Source organism: Eurytemora carolleeae, unplaced genomic scaffold (genome assembly GCF_000591075.1).
Source record: "Eurytemora carolleeae unplaced genomic scaffold, Eaff_2.0 scaffold581, whole genome shotgun sequence".
NCBI classification, from domain to species: domain Eukaryota; kingdom Metazoa; phylum Arthropoda; class Copepoda; order Calanoida; family Temoridae; genus Eurytemora; species Eurytemora carolleeae.
The window spans coordinates 59,351-77,772 of record NW_019396491.1 but is presented as its reverse complement, the minus strand read 5'-3'; the positions used below and the strand labels follow the sequence as shown (position 1 = coordinate 77,772).

At 32.4% G+C, this 18,422-nt stretch overlaps 1 protein-coding gene across 4 annotated transcripts; it reads left to right on the top strand.

The window, feature by feature from the left end:
• Positions 1-14,169, top strand: LOC111704268 (endonuclease G, mitochondrial). Of its 4 annotated transcripts, none has more exons than XM_023476472.1 (13): positions 3-580; positions 1,048-1,151; positions 1,385-1,438; positions 5,318-5,369; positions 6,766-6,816; positions 7,780-7,880; positions 8,143-8,194; positions 9,586-9,629; positions 10,222-10,330; positions 10,983-11,090; positions 12,089-12,174; positions 12,831-12,919; positions 13,143-14,169. In XM_023476472.1, exons 1-12 carry the CDS (start codon positions 395-397, stop codon positions 12,883-12,885), a joined length of 1,002 nt encoding a protein of 333 aa, XP_023332240.1. In that variant the 5' UTR covers positions 3-394; the 3' UTR covers positions 12,886-12,919; positions 13,143-14,169. The 4 variants fall into 4 exon arrangements, with proteins under 4 accessions (XP_023332241.1, XP_023332240.1, XP_023332239.1 ...); XM_023476471.1 differs by having other exon boundaries at positions 12,831-12,933; positions 13,118-14,169; XM_023476473.1 differs by lacking the exon at positions 12,831-12,919 and having other exon boundaries at positions 1-580; positions 13,551-14,169.
• The last annotated feature ends 4,253 nt before the right edge of the window (positions 14,170-18,422 follow it).

Sequence of the window (18,422 nt, the reverse complement as noted above, 5' to 3'; positions counted from 1 at the left end):
TTCTTTCCAGCGACAATTCTTTCAATTATAAGTTTATTCGTTCACCTGGCTGAACGAACTTTCCCCTTTTGTATTGTGCGTCTAGAATTGACAAACTTAATCCAAGCCGATGTTTGAACTGCTTTCCTCCTGGTATCCGACTAATATATTGCCTGAACAGCTGATCCCGGCCTTACAAACTGCAGAGTACAGAATATATAGTGCACTCTGTGAACTTGAAATTAAATCTTATTTAACTAGCTTGTACTACTACTACATAGCAGCTAGTATACAAATTGTGAAAAGTTTTTAAAGAATTATTGTTTTTTTTTTTAATTTTGAGAATAGACGGTAGATGAATATAAATTTTAACTGAACCAGCTGTTAATGAACTAAAGAAACTAAACGTTTGAACATGTTTAAAGTTCTCCGACTAGGATTTGTAGCAGGGGTTGGGATATCGGGTTGGGTTGGCGGAGGGATTTATGAGAGGCGGAGAAGAGAACATAGAGAACATCAAGAGCACATACATCGGGAACATAGAGATATTAGAGACTATGAAATGTTGGGTAGGATTCCTGGTCTACCTCTAGGACCTAAGGTAACTTTTCTTTATATTTATTTGTGTTCCTAACATTTCAAATTTCAAATAATTTGCTTGAAACAAATTATTTAAAAAATGGATTCATTAAAAGTGCAAGAGGGAACCCTTTTTCTTCTTAAAATATATATGTAGAGTAAAAGAAAATCTTTGCAGTTATCTTTTCGTACTGGTCGCTGATTAATTATCATGCTCAAACTTTTAAATCCTCATATTTGACTGATATTTCAACCTTTCACTATTTGGATTCACAGTTAGAAATATCAAAGGTTGCAAAGATAAAAGGATTAAGAAATTAAAGTTTGTGATAAGTAAAATAAGTTTCTTTGACATAAGAAAATTTTTGAATGATTTTTATACATTTCAGTAGGAAATTTCAAAAATTCTACATGGCATATGCATGTGAACAAAATTGTTTTGTACTTCCAAATTGTAGATTATTACTATTATCGCTGTCATTGTATTAGGTCTCCGCCGCTACAGCTATAGTACCTGCCGGAGAACGAGGAGTGGCGGTTGCCGATATTCCGCCAGAACCGGTTAATGCTCCCAGAGTTGCGCAGATTATGAGGAATTCGATTCTATCATTTTTATACCAAAATCTGTTTGAAATGAATTTAAACAATACTTTAAAATTCTTTCAATTTTCAGACAGTCAACTTTTTTTGTTTTTCTATAATCTTCATTATCTCCAAGCAATTTTTGAAAATCTTTGACATTTTTTGACAATTTTGACATTTTAACAATTTTTGACAATTTTTGACAATTTTTGACAAATTAATGAATAAAGGATTGAACCTTAAGGTTTGGTTTCCCTGGATTGGATCATGTTAGATCTCATGCTGATTATGTTCTAAGGTAAACCCAATAATCAGCTAGGTTTTAAATTTAAAAATATTGTTGCTATTGCTAAAAAGAACTCGTGTTCTACCAAAACTTTATGACGTGTGTACTGACATTTTTCAAGTGTACTTTTCAAAAATCATAACAGACGATTTGGTGAGGAAGTTAACATTAAAATAAAGATCATTACATCATAGTTGTCTATACAGTATACATGTTTTTAAACAAAACTTCTTTCTTGAAAAGCAAATTGAAATCAGCTTATGCAACTAGGGTTTCCAATGCGCAATTGCGCAATAATTGCTCAAAACCTGCTCTGTCGCTGGCTGACTTATCTGTAATTAAAAATTCATCTTATTGCATGCCACAACAAGAAATCGTATTAGAAGGACAAAATTATTTGCCAGCGTCTTTGTGGTAATGGATTTTAGAAGAATAGTACACATTTGAGCATTTTCTCAAAGGCTAGTTTTTTTTATAATTATCTTCGAAATATATTTGTTATCAGTATTAAAGGCAATTTTTAACAAAATTTGATCAAAATTTCTTGAAATTGAATAAAACGTTATTATGTAGTTAAAAAAATTAACTTTTTTTACTTTTTTAGAGTTGACGTTTTCTTTATGTGGGGGGTTAGTGTTGATGTTTTCTTTATATGGGGATTAGAGTTGACGTTTTCTTTATATGGGTGTTAGAGTTGACGTTTTCTTTATAAAGGGCCGGGTTAGAGTTGATGTTTTCTTTGTATGGGGGTTAGAGTTGACGTTTTCTTTATATGGGGTTTAGAGTTGATGTTTTCTTTGTATGGGGGTTAGAGTTGACGTTTTCTTTATATGGGGGTTAGAGTTGACGTTTTCTTTATATGGGTGTTAGAGTTGTATAAAATTGTATACTGTTTCCTGAGATTTTATTTTAGAAATTGAGAAATATATCACATTTTGCTCGCAGGGGTGTTAATAATCTCACTTTCTCTTGTACACTTTTACATTACAATATTGTATAAAAACGAACAAAAAGTTTTAATTTTTTTACGTATTATTATTTAGTTTGTGAACGTTGAAGCTTTACTTTGATATATTTTAAATTTCCATTTCCGAAATAAAACCCAGCACAACTAGAATAAACCCCAACCCAAATAGAATAAATCCCAACCCAGCTAGAATAATCCCCAACCCAACTAGAATAAATCCCAACACAACTAGAATAAATCTCTTTGTTTTTGTTTAATACTCCTAAGCTCTAAACCATCTCTTGGCACTAGTCCTCACCAGCACTTGAATGAGTTGAAACCACTTTATCTAACTCTACAAAATCGTTTAATTCCTTGAAGAGAAATAATATCAGAGTTCTTATTCTCATTTTAAAAATAAAGTATTAAACAAATATTGTTAACTATTCATTTATCATATTTAAATAAAGAATTTTTAGTTTCATAAGAATATATAAGAAAATATTTCTGAGCTTATATTTTAAGTAATTTTAAGTAAAATGTCACATTGATCGAAAGGTTGCGACCTTCTCACGCAAATAGAAATTTAATTTTTCCCCATTCTCGTATTATCTAACCCCTTTCTGTATTCAGTTAGATCAAATAATCTAAATTTAAAACATCTGGTAGAAAAGATAAAGGGAATAGAAAATTTTAGTTTGTGGCAAAAACTCAGTTCCATTCTGAGAATTTTGCCTAATACTTTTTTAATCCTTAGAAATTCAGAACATTTTTGTTCTTCCCCGGAGCTACTTTATTAGAAAAGTTGTGATTGAAAACATAAAAGAGTTGAAACTTGCGTAAAATAATTCTTAAATGGAACAAATCTCGGCCATTTATTTGTGTGTTTATTGTAAAAATTTATACGCATTTTAGAAGAGCCGCGGACACAGATTGGAAAGGAACTAAGTTTTGCCACAAACTCAAATTTTCTAATTCCTATATCTTTCCAACCTGGTTGTGAACATCCTTTATATTTCAAACTATTTGATCAAGTATAATATGGTTTGAAATATTTAAGGTCATACAGCATTGGGTTGCAAAGATATAAAACAGAGTTTATGACAAAAACTCCTATAAGATAAAAAACGTATCTACTATTGTGTTTATTCTGTATTGCGTTAGATCTTTATATCAAAGGAAAGTTGAAAGAACACAAAATGTTTATTTCTTTAATCTTCAGAAAACAACAACAAACTTTTCACATGTATGTTCCATTTCAGTAACATAAGTGAAAATTACGTTCGTTATAAAATCATTTAAACTGCAGTATTTACACTTTATTTTAATTAAATTTTACAATATTTTTAGATATTTATATGATATCAGATGGAAATATTTTGAGATTTTTATATTATATTGTTCTTCATTTTCTTCTTGTTAGTACATCTTTCAATCATATTCGGCTAATTTAAAAAAATTAAAAGAAATGAAGTTTTGTAATGATGTCCTTGTAGTTCGCCACTTTACAAGAAAGAACTATTTTTAAAGTATCTTGTTTTTTTCCTGGCCCTATATTTAATTGAACTAGCTGTAGATCTTGCTTTCTTTCTCGGAACTCTTTTTAGAATTGTTTACTCTTGAATTGCATCTGACTAAGCAAAACACAATTTCCATGGTATATTCTTGTGGGAGGGGAGGGGGGGGGGGGGGGGGGAGCAATCATATCCTCCTCCCCCTCCCCTGGGGGGAACGTCTTCCAAGCCCCCATCTCCTTCCTTCCAATCAACTCCTTACCTATCCAAAAACATATCTTGATATGTGTAACCAATTATATTCAGTATCATTACTTCGGGCCAACCACTCAAAACAACCAACCCTAGTTAGGCGGGTCCAAACTGCATAGTAAATTGTGTTTGCTTATTTGTAATATCTCATGCTTTGTAGTTGAATAAATATATGAAATGAATGAAAATCTCTAATATCAAGAGATTTACCTTCCAATTTTTCCTTTTCCATTTTCTTTTTTCTTCTTGCTTTTTGTTTCTTATTTCTAAATTTTGAGGCCTCTCCAAATAGTTCTTTTGACATCGAGTTGTGGAGCAGGTAGAAGAGAGATAATGGGATTTCTCCCTGTTTTCCTTCAATTATACTCTTTCCGAGTTAAGGGAAAGAAGGAAACCCATAACTGCACCCCTTATGTAAAATGGGGAGTTGTAAGCCCTGAAGCCACAATGAAAGGAATCTTCTACAGCAGTCCAGTCCTCACAGCTGGTCGAGTAATAAACCAGCATCTCGTTGTGCATGGCTTGTATACCCATCAGGGGTTAAAATCCTTCTTTCAGTTACACCAGGCTGAAGATGAAGTCTTGTTTTATTCTATTTACATTCCTTACATCCACTGTAGGATACGCGCTGTGTTTAGTTAGATATCTGTTCAGTTATAATTGTCCTACACAAATAACTATTAATCATATCTGTTTAGTTATGATCGTCCTACACATAGAACTATTGTTTATATCTGTTTAGTTATGATTGTCCTACACATAGAACTATTGCTTATATCTGTTTAGTTATGATTGTCCTACATATAGAACTATTGCTCATATCTGTTCAGTTATGATCGTCCTACACATAGAACTATTGCTTATATCTGTTCAGTTATGATCGTATTGCACATAGACCTATTGTTTATATCTGTTTAGTTATGATTGTCCTACACATAGAAATATTGCTCATATCTGTTTAGTTATGATCGTCCTACACATAGAATTGCTCATATCTGTTTAGTTATGATCGTATTACACATAGAACTATTGCTTATATCTGTTTAGTTATGATCGTCCTACACATAGAACTATTGCTCATATCTGTTTAGTTATGATCGTATTACACATAGAACTATTGCTTATATCTGTTTAGTTATGATCGTATTGCACATAGAACTATTGCTAATATCTGTTTAGTTATGATCGTCGGAATCGAGTTCCTCACTGGGTCTTTGAACACCTTACAAAGGTAAAGAAAGAAGTTTTTATTAGCAAACATTAGGGTAATTTCCGAGAAATTTATTCCCAAACCCCCCCATTAATTTTGTACAACCCTCTCATTTGTAACAAACGGGGATAGTTGGACATGCAACGTAGCTGCGTTGCTTGGCCCCCTAGCCTGTCCTAGCCGCAGCGCTCAACCCTTAAATTGTCATACCCCAACCTCACCCTAAAATAATACAAATTAAAAATTAATATTTTCTGGTTGAAATCGAGGGATTATGTACCAAATATATGGAAGGGGGTTGTGGAGTCCTTAATTGCTTCCAGAAAAAAAAGACGATTCAAGTGATCAAATTCAAATCAATTTTTTAAACACCTTTTTAAAAAACAAAATATACTACATCAGCAACGTTACGGCTGCTTAGAATTGACTTCAAATTAGATATAATTCCATTAATGTGTTTTAAATAAATAATAAAATGAACCCTATTCAGTCTATTCTATCTGATATTTCTGTTTAAAGGGAACCTAAGCATAATTTACGTGACACTCAATACAAATATAGCAATGCCTGATTTACAACTGTACCCTTGAAGCATTAATCTGTAAAAAAATATAAAGGATACCTTTAATAAATATCGGGTCACATGATATTCCATAAACTTGCAGTATATTGTAACTACGCTTACAGTCCCTTTAAAATGTATTTCAACTATATAAGATCCCAAAACTGCTTTTATTCCATGGCTTCGTAAAGCATAAAACATTTTTCAAATATAAATGATAGAATTGCCGATCGATTCAATATTCAACTATGGCCAGCCCCTTTAATTTATCATTAACAGTCCCTTTAATTTAGCATTAACAGTCCTATTAATTCATCATTAACAGTCCCTTTAATATATCATTAAAGTCCCTTTAATTTATCATTAACAGTCTCTTTAATTTATCATTAACAGTCCCTTTAATTTATCATTAGCAGTCCCTTTAATTTATCATTCACAGTCCCTTTAATTTATCATTTAAAGTCCCTTCAATTTATCATTAACAGTCCCTTTAATTTATCATTAACAGTCCCATTAATTTATCATTAACAGTCCCTTTAATTTATCATTAACAGTCCCATTAATTTATCATTAACAGTTCCTTTAATTTATCATTAACAGTCCCATTAATTTATCATTAACAATCCCCTTTAATTTATCATTAACAGTCCCTTTAATTTATCATTAACAGTCCCTTTAATTTATCATTAAAAGTCCCTTTAATTTATCATTCACAGTCCCTTTAATTTATCATTAACAGTCCCTTTAATTTATCATTAAAAGTCCCTTTAATTAATCATTGACAGTCCCTTTAATTTATCATTAAAAGTCCCTTTAATTTTTCATTAACAGTCCCTTTAATAGACGTATTTTTAGGATTCCATACAGAAGTCTGAAGGTGTAGAGAGGTCTAACAGCGAGTTTAAGGAACAGTCTCTTGATTTCAAATTTGACGAGAATATTTTATATTTGTTATTTTGTCTGGTGATAAACCGGCACAGAGGGGCAGGGGGGCAGTTTACTCACAATTTATAGAAAATTACCTCACTTTTCTCAAACCTATACTGTAAATATAAAGATACATACAGGGATCCAAGAATGTAAGGCAAGGAAAGTCAATTGCGGTTGTGTATACTCTGTGTACATATTGAAACCAGTTCTCTCTGGGGGGAATTTGTAAACAATAATAGATGCATCAGTGTTCGTTTAGTATCCGAGGAGGTTAAAAGCATTAAATTTTGATGATTTTGATAATTCACATAATAATTTCCTATGACCAGAATATTTCATTGATTTTATATGTGAATGATGGATCCCATGTCAGGCTTCGACATCCGTCTTGTGTTTACATTAGCGCCCAGAGACAGTACACTGCAGTACTAAAGATGTGTACACTTCTGAAATGACTTTCCTTGCCTTACATCCTTGCAGGGATCGAGACGCAAGAAAATATCCTACAATTCAAATATTGATTTAATATGCAAACTGAAAATATTCAAAAATACTTCAATGAGACACATAAACTTTGAAATATGTGGACGACCGTAAAAACTCAAGATTTGATTTCAAATACTCCAATAAACACAAAAATATCTTAGTTGTGCAACAGAGCAGTCGTCTTCCTTTTAGCAGTACACTTTTATATACACTTTTATGTACAGTTTTATGTACAGTTTACGTACAGTTTTATGTACAGTTTTATGTATGTACAGTTGTATGTACAATTTTATGTACAGTTTTATGTACAGTTTTATGTACAGTTTTATGTACAGTTTTATGTACAGTTTTATGTACAGTTTTATTTACAGTTTTATGTGCCTCACCGTAATTATTAAGAATCATGTTAAAGGTTATGTTTTATAAAAATGAAGAGTGTGAATTGTTTTGTAGGAAGATACATCGATACATGAATTCTTTAGAGCAAAAAATTCCGACTACAAGCACAGCGGGTACGACAGGGGACATATGGCTCCTGCTGGAAATCATAGAAGGTTAGAACAGTGGTTTTAATAAGGGACTATAGCCAAACTAATTTGTAATTTGATTTCTGAATTTTAGTTTGGGACATCACTTTTAACTAAAATCTAAGCGTTAACAAATTTGTTTAATACGTTTTAATTATCAATGAAGTAATTTTTCGAAGAAACTCATTTCAACAATAAAAAACATTCATGTAGATCTTCATATATTTTGTGTCGGTATTCTTTATGTAATAGCAAAAGTTTTAACAGATTAAATATTTATTAATTTTAGAAATCAAAATATGTGTGATGAGACTTTCTACCTTTCCAACATGGCTCCTCAGGTTCAACATTTTAAACTTAAAACTTGTTTTTTATTTATTAGTTTGTCCTTACTCTCTTCAAATTATTTTCTCTTCCATAAGAAAAATTATTGTAATTTAACGTATCCTAAAAATGCAATACGGGTCGTCCCAGAATATATGGGGATTAAGTGACGGGTTGTCCTAGAATATATGGGTATTAAGTGACGGGTTGTCCCAGAATATATGGGAATTAAGTGACGGGTTGTCCCAGAATATATGGGGATTAAGTGACGGATTGTCCCAGAATATATGGGGATTAAGTTACCGGTTGTCCCAGAATATATGGGGATTAAGTGACGGGTTGTCCCAGAATATATGTGGATTAAGTGACGGGTTGTCCCAAAATATATGGGGATTAAGTGACGGGTTGTCCCAGAATATATGGGAGTTAAAGGGGATTAAGTGACAGGTTGTCATAGAATATATGGTAATTAAGTGACGGGTTGTCCCAGAAATTATTGGAATTAAGTTACGGGTTGTCCCAGAATATATGGAAATGAAGTGACGGGTTGTCCCAGAATATATGGGGATTAAGTGACGGGTTGTCCCAGAATATATGGGAATTAAGTGACGACTTCTAAATATTGAATTTGTGCAGCATTAATTCGTAAAATTAATTTTAGTACTAATTTAGTTCAAACAATCAATACCAAAAACTAATGGTCTTGGGATTACAAAAATATGTTCCCCCATTTTTGGCGGAGATATTGGAAGATCCAATCTACAGGGTGTCCCAATAAACATGGGAATTCAGTGACGAATTCGATATCGTCTTTTTAAATAATTCTTTGATTTAGTATAGTGATACCTACTGAGAAAGCTGTAATCCGTAAGAATTTCGTCTGCTATGATCATATTTTGTTTGTTTATGTTTTGACTGCATACAGTTGTACTTAGTAAAACAAGAAAATTACAATAGACAAACAGAGTAAACTTGTCCGTCTTCACTGTTCATCTTACGGAGACATTATAGACACATCTTTACAGTCTTTAAAATAAACTCTAGCAGACATAATACTATTATGGCTTTTGAAATTAGGTATTACAATGCTAATTCATAACAAAGACGATATCCAATTCGTCTTTGTTATTCCCATGTTTTTTGGGACACCCTGTATTTAAAACAAGTTCTGATGTGCAATAGTTATATCAATTTTGAGAATTCAAAGAGGTCAGACCACATTTTCGAAAGCTCATAAGATGTAAGACACTCTTTCTCATTTATCAACTAAAGGAAAGAAGATTTTTATTTTGTCTGTTCAATGATTTCTATATCTATCTATATTTTTGTTTTGACCAGCATGGGTCAAGATCTGTTTTTATTAACGTGGAATGTTTTGTTTATATTTTATTTAATTATTATATTTTAGGTTGGAAAAGGATTTAACAGAGATAAATGGGAACATTTAGAAAGGTAAAACAAAATTGAGTATTTGCCACAAACTCTAATTTTATAATCCCTTTTTTCTTCTTGATACCTTTTATATTTTAAACTTGTATGTTTTGATCTAACATAATTCCTTTTTTAATAAATCAAAGGTTTACTACATTGGGTTCCACAGAACTAGGGATTGAGTTTTTTTAGAGTCTTGAAGTTTAATGTAGTTTGATTTTTTTTTAGAAAAAATATCAATTTATCTAAAATTGCATCAGATAAAATTTCTTAAAAAATTGATTAATACTAATATACATATACATATGTAGTATGTACATACATGCATTATATACTGTAAATATGGTAGGCACACGAAAAATCTGTATAGCGAGGAAACTGATAAAACTGTACAAGAATGTTTATATATGTACTGTACATATTGTAGGTACGCGAGGAAACTGACAAAACTGTACAAGAATGTTTATATATGTACTGTACATATTGTAGGTACGCGAGGAAACTGACAAAACTGTACAAGAATGTTTATATATGTACTGTACATATTGTAGGTACGCGAGGAAACTGACAAAACTGTACAAGAATGTTTATATATGTACTGTACATATTGTAGGTACGCGAGGAAACTGACAAAACTGTACAAGAATGTTTATATATGTACTGGACCTCTCTATCTACCCAGGAAAGAAGCTAGTGATGGGAAAATGTATGTTAAATACGAGGTAAAATATAAAAAATGTATCCGTCCTAACTTTTTTATTTTTTTTCTATAGGTTATCAAAGGGGCACCTGATTCATCATTCTAGGTTATCTTAAAACGCCGTATATCGTCCCAACCTAAATCTATATTTCAGGTTTTCGGAGAAACCGAAAAACTCAGATATTAGTCCAAACCTAAATATGATTAATGGAAAAAACATATTCGTCTCAGCCTAATCTATTAAATTTTATCTAGGATATTAGATAACCCTATGCAGGCATCTGATAATGAGATAAACTCATAAATCGTCCCAATCCTGTTATTTATACTGTCGGAGAAACGCAAGAAACTAATCCATGTATTATCAATTCCAGATTATTGACGGAAACCAGACTACAGAACCTGATTCTTTAGTCCAGGATATGGGTTAACATCGTGTTTTATTTCCGGTTATATCTGTTTTCAGAGAAATCGTCACAATCTACTTCTTTTCCGTATCATTTTGATTCAAAGGTTGCAAGCTTTGAAAAATAATTCAAATGCTTTTCTAAAACTAAAGCTAAAACATGTGCTTTACTGTTCTAGAACCTACATGTCTATGGCTACAAAAAAGTATAAATTTCCGAGCTCTCTGGAATATTTGAGATTTAATTTCAAACTATTTCGTTTTCCAGGTTATCGGAGCCAACAATGTATCCGTCCCAACCCACTTCTTTAAAGTTATTGTCGGAGAAACAGAAGATCATCAACTAGAGCTAGAAGCATACGTTCTACCAAACCAGGTCGGATAATATCAAAGGGTTTAAAAGGAAAATGAAATGGGTTTTAGGTTTTTTAGAGCGGGGACTATTTTAAATAATCCTACACAATTCTCTAATATGTTGTAAGATATAAACTGTAGAGTAAAATGTAGGATGAATTAGAATCAAATTGGTTTTGTTCCTGGAAGAGAAATTGATATAATCTCATTCCATAGATTCTAGAATTCTTTTTAAGTGACACATCCTGAAGTTAAAACTACCATTTTGTTTATAAGAAAGGAACTTGTTTACATGCAACCTGAAAACTGAAGTTCATTTTTAAAAAATAAAAAATGAAAATTTCTGGTTTATTTTTCTTCGAAATATTCATTTCTGAAGTGTGTAAGTTAGACCAATAAATAAAAAAAGAATATAATCATGATTTTGAATATTTGAATAACCAGAGTAATGTTAACCCTTCACTTTGATTTTGAAGCTATACTAGTCAAAATATTTGCTTTAGAAGAACATCAATTACAATTAGATTTCTTAAATTGTTAAACCCCAATCACAAACTCAAGGAAAACCACGGTCATTTTTTGAAAAGTCTTCTAGGGACATTTTTAACAATCTTTATACAGGGTTGCCCACAAAGAATGAGACTCTAGAGACGATTGTACGGATTTTATTTAGTCCGTTTTCTTGCATTCATGCTTCCTTGTTGAGTTTAGACCAAAACTGGTTTATGTGCTTAATCATTTAGTAAACCATCAAAATACTCTATTGAAGACAGACACCAAACATCAAGGTTTAAATAGTCATATTTTTTAGTTTTGGGTCGTCTTTATAGTCTCACATTTTGTCGGTAACCCTGTACCTTGGTTCAAAACTTAAATATTTTTACATTTGAGATTTGTAAAAAATGGGATTGGAAAGGGTAAGGAATTGGTAGCAAGGGGGGGGGGGTAACGGGTGTAACGGGGGTAACGGGTGTATAAAGAGAGGTAAAATTTATTCATTAAAAATACTGTTTCTTAAAGGTTATCCCTGATGAAACTCCTCTGAATAATTTCCAAGTTCCTGTTGATAGTGTAGAGAGAGCTGCAGGACTCCTTTTCTTTGACAGGTCAACATTTTATTCAAAATAATAATTTTATCAATCTATTTGTGTCAGATTTAGGAAAAAAAGCACATTTAGATATTTTTAACTAATCAATAAAGCCAAAAATAGTTCTATACTTTTACTATTATTTAAATAAGGAAACATGTGCGGAGATTGCCGCAAATTATAAATATCAAAACTTTAGATTTGTTGAAAATTATTCATCAATTTTATTCATTTGATGTATTTTTAAATAAAAATTACTTTTTTATCATTAATCACCAATAAATAAAAAAACGGGAAATCAGAGTGAAACTGTACCTTTGTCAACAAAAAAAAAACTCAACGAAAAAAATATTTATTATATTTCATCTTTCTATTTAGCTATTTTTGTGCCTGGAAACCTTATCGGGACCCTTACTTACAAATCTATATAATAAAGCTCTTCGCTCATATGTCGATAATTTTTGTTGGCCAAACGGCTGGACAAAATTGGCTGACATTTTTTTAGGGAACCCATAGGTATCCCGGAGATACGATAAGCAACAAAAAAATGACAATATGAATTTTTTTAAAATACAATTTTTTTAATTCCACGGGCAACGCACTTTAGCTAGCAACATATAAATGAACCACTTGATATTTTTATTTTATTTTTTCTTATCATTATTTTATTTTAGGTTATCTCGTGATAAATTATCTAAAATTAACGGGAAGAAGATTGGTTGGTTTTGAAGAGAGTTATTATCGTAGATAAATAACAATACAGATAGAACACTAGATGTCGAATTTTCATGAATTAGGGTTTTTGTTCACAATAACCCTGAGGCAGAAGCCCAAAGGAGTTACGCGCATTGCTGCCTTGAATGACAAGACAGAGAGGGAGCATGCGCATAACTCCTTTTGGATTCTGAAGATGAGTTTTTGTTAACAAAAAGGCCCTAAATCTTAAAAAGACGACATCTAGTGTTCAATCTGTATTGTTTTTATAATCTATGGTTATGATCTTAAAACTTGAATAGGCAGAAATTTGTATACACCTAGTGATCTTTATACAATTTACACATACTTAAAGTACTGTAAAGTGTAAGCATACTTTTAAATGACCCTCCATACCAGAGATGTACAAGGAGGGGATATTGGGGATAAGCCCCCCCCCTCTATGGTTTTCAGGGGGTTTTCATGCCCTTACGGGTGCACAGCCCCCTGGGAAAACTCCTGAGTACGCCCCTGCTCCATTTTTTTATATTTTTTCTAACGTTACTCTTTAAACCTTTGACGGATCATCGAGGGTAGAGAACTCCGTGTGTTTATCTCTACAATAGTGTACATTGGTAGGCGATTATATCAATATAATGAAGACGACTTTTAATTAAGTGTATAAAAAAGTCCATTATTAGTCAAAGGATTTAGAGGGTGCTGTGGTCTGTGGTGAATCTCAAATACCATTCTACAAATGAAAGGTGACTTGAAATTACGCCTACAGTCCCTTTAAACAATGCAAAACAGTATAATTGGTTTAAGATTAAATATTGTAAAACCCTTTTTTGCGTGTTTCTATTTTTTAATTTAAATTCACACAATGACAACATTTTTTCTCCCAATTTAAATAACTTCTGACTTGTCAAAGCGTATTCGCGTTAAAAAAAAATCTGTTATGGGTTTCTTTGAACGGGGGAGAACATTTCTGTTGGTTCCAAGAGAACTTAAAAACTATAACTAAAAATAATCTCATTTTTTAATTTCATGAAATCAAATAATATATGATTTTTTTACATCTTATGAATTCAGAAATTTGATATTTTAATCATTCAAGAAAAAACAAGAAAAAAAAACAGTTAACTTGACACTCAGAATAAGCGTTTCCCATCAAATTTAAACACGTGTAACATGAAACAGATAATTGTAAATTGTTACAACTTTGACCGTCCCAAGATGTAACTTGCTATGTTGTTACTTATATAGATATATTTTACACATTGTATAAACTATTAGATAATATATAATTCTTATAACGATTAAGATTTTTATTTAATATTTGTGTTTAAGCTTAGAATTATCCAAATCTAAGTAAAGTTATCCAAACTATGCCAAGCAGTCCTGTAATTGTCCCGGCACGACATGCTACATTTTCACGAACGGTTTTTGACTGCCTTCTAACTGCCACTTGTTGCATAAAATACCCTTTCAGGGGTTAAGTTTTACAATTTTTAAAGAAATACTATAACTTTTAATAACATAAACATAAAATGAATTTCATATCCAAAGGATCCTTAAATATCCCTGAATACAGACGTCTGTTTATTGGTCGTGAACATAGAGAAAGGAAACGAAGAGGTAAAGCATTACCTTAGATGTACACAACCGACCACCCTATTAATCAAGGAGAATTAAATAGAAGGAGTGGGCGTTTGGCTTTCCGTACACTTTGCTGTGACGTTTTTGGACTGCTGAGGAACTAGTTTTTGCGTAACAACAATAATAAAGATTGTAAACAATAACACAAATGATAAACAGACATCTGGCGCATCTCTGGCGTTAAATGAAGATTCACCGTATACTAACTCATGTTTGTTAACATTAGATCGGCTGCCTTTATTATTGTTGTTACGTAAAAACTAGTTCTTCAACAGTCCAAAAACGTCACACCAAAGTGTACGGAAACCCTATTGCCCCCTCCTTCTATTCAATTCTCCTTGCTATTAATTGATTAATTGGGGGTCGGTTGTATACATCACAATTGGATTGTAAACACACGACTGTATACTGCAGTACATTCCAGTTTAATTGTTTGTTTATGTTAAGACTATTAAGACAAGAATGTCACAATTTTGCATCGTGAGAAAATGCACGAACAATTCTTCTTGGAAAATATTTTTTTTTTCAATTTCCAATACACCGTGGATGCGCTAGACTAGACCTTTTCAGGTTGGGTCGAGACTCCACTGTACAGAACTCAAGTTATATCGCCAAATTGTCAAATGTTAGCAGTCAAAATCCTCGAAATTGATCAATTCCATAAAATCACCCTTAGAAAAACGATCACTCTATATACAAGTGTACAGTGTTAGATACGTAAACGCAACGTGATGTACACAACCGACCAATCTATTAATTAATTAATGAGAAGGTCGGTTGTGTACATCTAAGGTAAGCTTTACCTCTTCGTTTCCTTTCTCTATAAATAAATAAATAAATAAATAATGATTTATTGTGATAAAATCAAATAGTGATTATCATTCACAGTTAATTATGAAACAAAAATATCGGTTCAGCGAGGGAGGGAGTCCAGAGTTCCTCAAATAGTAATCACCGCCTCCCAAATCTGTTTTTCGGCAAGCGTGCTCCTCAATTGGTAATCTCCACCACCTTAATTAGTAATCACCGTAAATTTTTGTTTTCTGTGATTTGAATTTAATGCACTTTTAACACAATTTTCGACATCTATCGGGGTTTTATGGCATCTCTATTGACTTAAACTAAATTTTCAAATTATTTTCAGATTTGTTTGGTCAACAAAAACTGAGAATCAAGGCACAGTTCATTATAGCCGAATCTTAGATCCAATTCGCCACTTAATGACTGCATTTCATGATTGGTGTCTAAATCCCATGTTTTAAGTCCAAATATGACAAATGATACATCATTAGAAAGCTCTTGTGCTCTACTTTTAGAATCTGCAAAAAAATTTGCAAATTTGCGAAAATTGAATTTTTTATCGCAAAATCCAGTTTTATAGTAAAAATGTTTGCAAAAAAAAATTTGTCCAAAAAATGACAAATCATACATTTTTGAAAAGCCCTTGACCATGCCATTTCAAATATGCAAAAATTTTTGCAAAATTTTAAATAACCTGATTTTTAATCAAGAAAAACTAAAAATGAGCAAATTTCCTTTGACAGGTTGTTTGCAAAAAGTTTGCAATTTTTTTTCGCAAAACTTGTGCAATCCGTTTCCTTATGTCATAGGCTTTCCAAAAAGCTAAATTTTATCAAAATCTGACAAGTGAAAGTGGGTCAAAACAAAGATTTAGTTTGCTACAGGCAAAAGCAGTCATTCAGGCAGTGTGCCTGAGGACTCAGGCAGTTAGTATTAAAGCCCGGTTTTAGGCCTAAAGGGAGGGCTTTGGGTATGTAAGAAAAGTCAGAAAATTTCAACAGCCTCAGACCAATACTTTTTGATTTATGTAAAAAAAACTACAGGGGGGGGTCAAATTGACCCCCCCCCAGCGGGAATAGGGTTAAAAGATATTTTCAAAAAACCTTTACAGTGTTTAGATTTTTGTATTCGCCAACCTGAGTTCAACATCTACAACAAAACTAATTATATGCATAGAAAGTACTTAAAATTTACTAAAAATTATCTCATCCCACGTTAAGTAATATCCATCTTCATTTAAAAGATATTTTCAAAAAACCGTTACAGTGTTTAGATTTTTGTATTCGCCTACTCGAGTTCAACATCTACAACAAAACTAATTATATGCATAGAAAGAGCATAAAATTTTGAAAAATTAGTCTCATCCCACCCCCTACTGAAAATGAAGTATTTAGTCCACTAATAATGGGTTAAAGTTTTCTCTCTATATAACGAGTTTAAAACAACATTCAGAGGAAAATGCCGCAAACATTCTTAAAGCGAAACTTGAAACTAAAAAACGTAATATATTTCTAGCACTTAGTGTGGCATATTTATAGATTTATTTTCAAAACTAAGGAGCAATAAAGAAAGCTTTAACAATATTGTACACCATAGGGCCATTAAAAGAGGTCAATATGGTCTTATTTCTAAGAAATAAACGATTTAATGTTATGCTTTATTGGGCTGATTACTATTTAAGGTGGTGGAGATTACCAATTGAGGAGCGCGCTTGCCGCAAAAAAGATTTGAGTGGCGGTGATTACTATTTGAGGAACTCTGGACTCCCTCCCTCGTTCAGCAGTCTGTGGATATGAGCAATAGCAGATTTTCTATATTTTTCTGTCCTGGCATGATTAACATAATACTGTTCCTGGTGGGGTAGTTGATGTTCATGTGGGTGAACTGAAGCAGGGAAGAGATGACGATGTTTAGAAGATTTAATACATTTCTTTGCAAAAGAGAGAGATAGCTTGTCCCTTCTTGACTCCAGGGTCTCCAGTTCACAGGACTCTAATGCACTTATATATCCAACATAATCTTTGCCTAGAATAATTTTTAGGCAAACTCTCTGTATCCGTTCAAGGGCATTGTTTTGGTGAACTGTGAGAGAAGAGTGCCATACAACACAACAGTACTCGACAATACATCTGAAAAAGGTTTTATAGACTGTTGATAGGTCTTCCATTTTCATCCCAACATACTTCAGCTTAGAGAGGATAGATATCCTTGCATACGCCTTCTTCATGGTGTTCAGCTCCCAGTCCAGGGTGTCAGTCAGCCAAATTCCCAACAACTTTACAGATTTAACTCAATGTAGATTATTGTTGTTGAGCTGTAGACGTGTACTATAATCTCCGACTGCTCTTATTATCAGCATGTAGTTGGATTTATCAGCATTTAATAACATAAGGTTCAGTCCACTGAGATATAGAGTTAATGTATGTAGGTCTGTGTACATAGGCACTCTGTGGGTATAAATAGATGATCAACACCTATATCACAGGGTACATGATTTTAAACATTGTAGGAAGAGAGACCATGGGATAAGGTAGACAAAGATATCAGTTCTAGGAAGGTAAGGTCATCTACATATTTAAACCTGAGGGTTTCATCAAAACAATCATTTCTCTATGGTCGTGCGAGTTCTGCAGTATTCCAGTTGTATACAATGGAACCTGCTGTGGAAAATATCGCATTTTCTAGCCTTCAATAGATTTTAAATTGACCCTCCATAAAATATTCGATTCACACTGGTATTTCTGAAGGTTTTGTCTGAGTAAAAATGATGGAGATATCCACGTTTTTTAATTGAGTGTGTTGTGGTTGTCTTTAAAAGTGACTTTTGGAACTGCCTGTAATATATACATGGCTCCCTAGTCCCTATGCTGTAAACTGGTTTTATTTCTTTTGCACATCATTAAATACAATCTTAAAAGATTTTATTAAAGGAAAATAGGTTGTCAAGTACAATAGATGGCAACACAGAATGCGTACACGTCATAAGTGTCAACTCAAATTTTCTGTCTGACAAAACTATAAATAAAAGTGATATTTTTAGACTAAAATGCTTATCTTTTAGTGCAATTAGTGCAATTTTATATGTGCTTTATTTCTGTTTTTACACTTTTTCA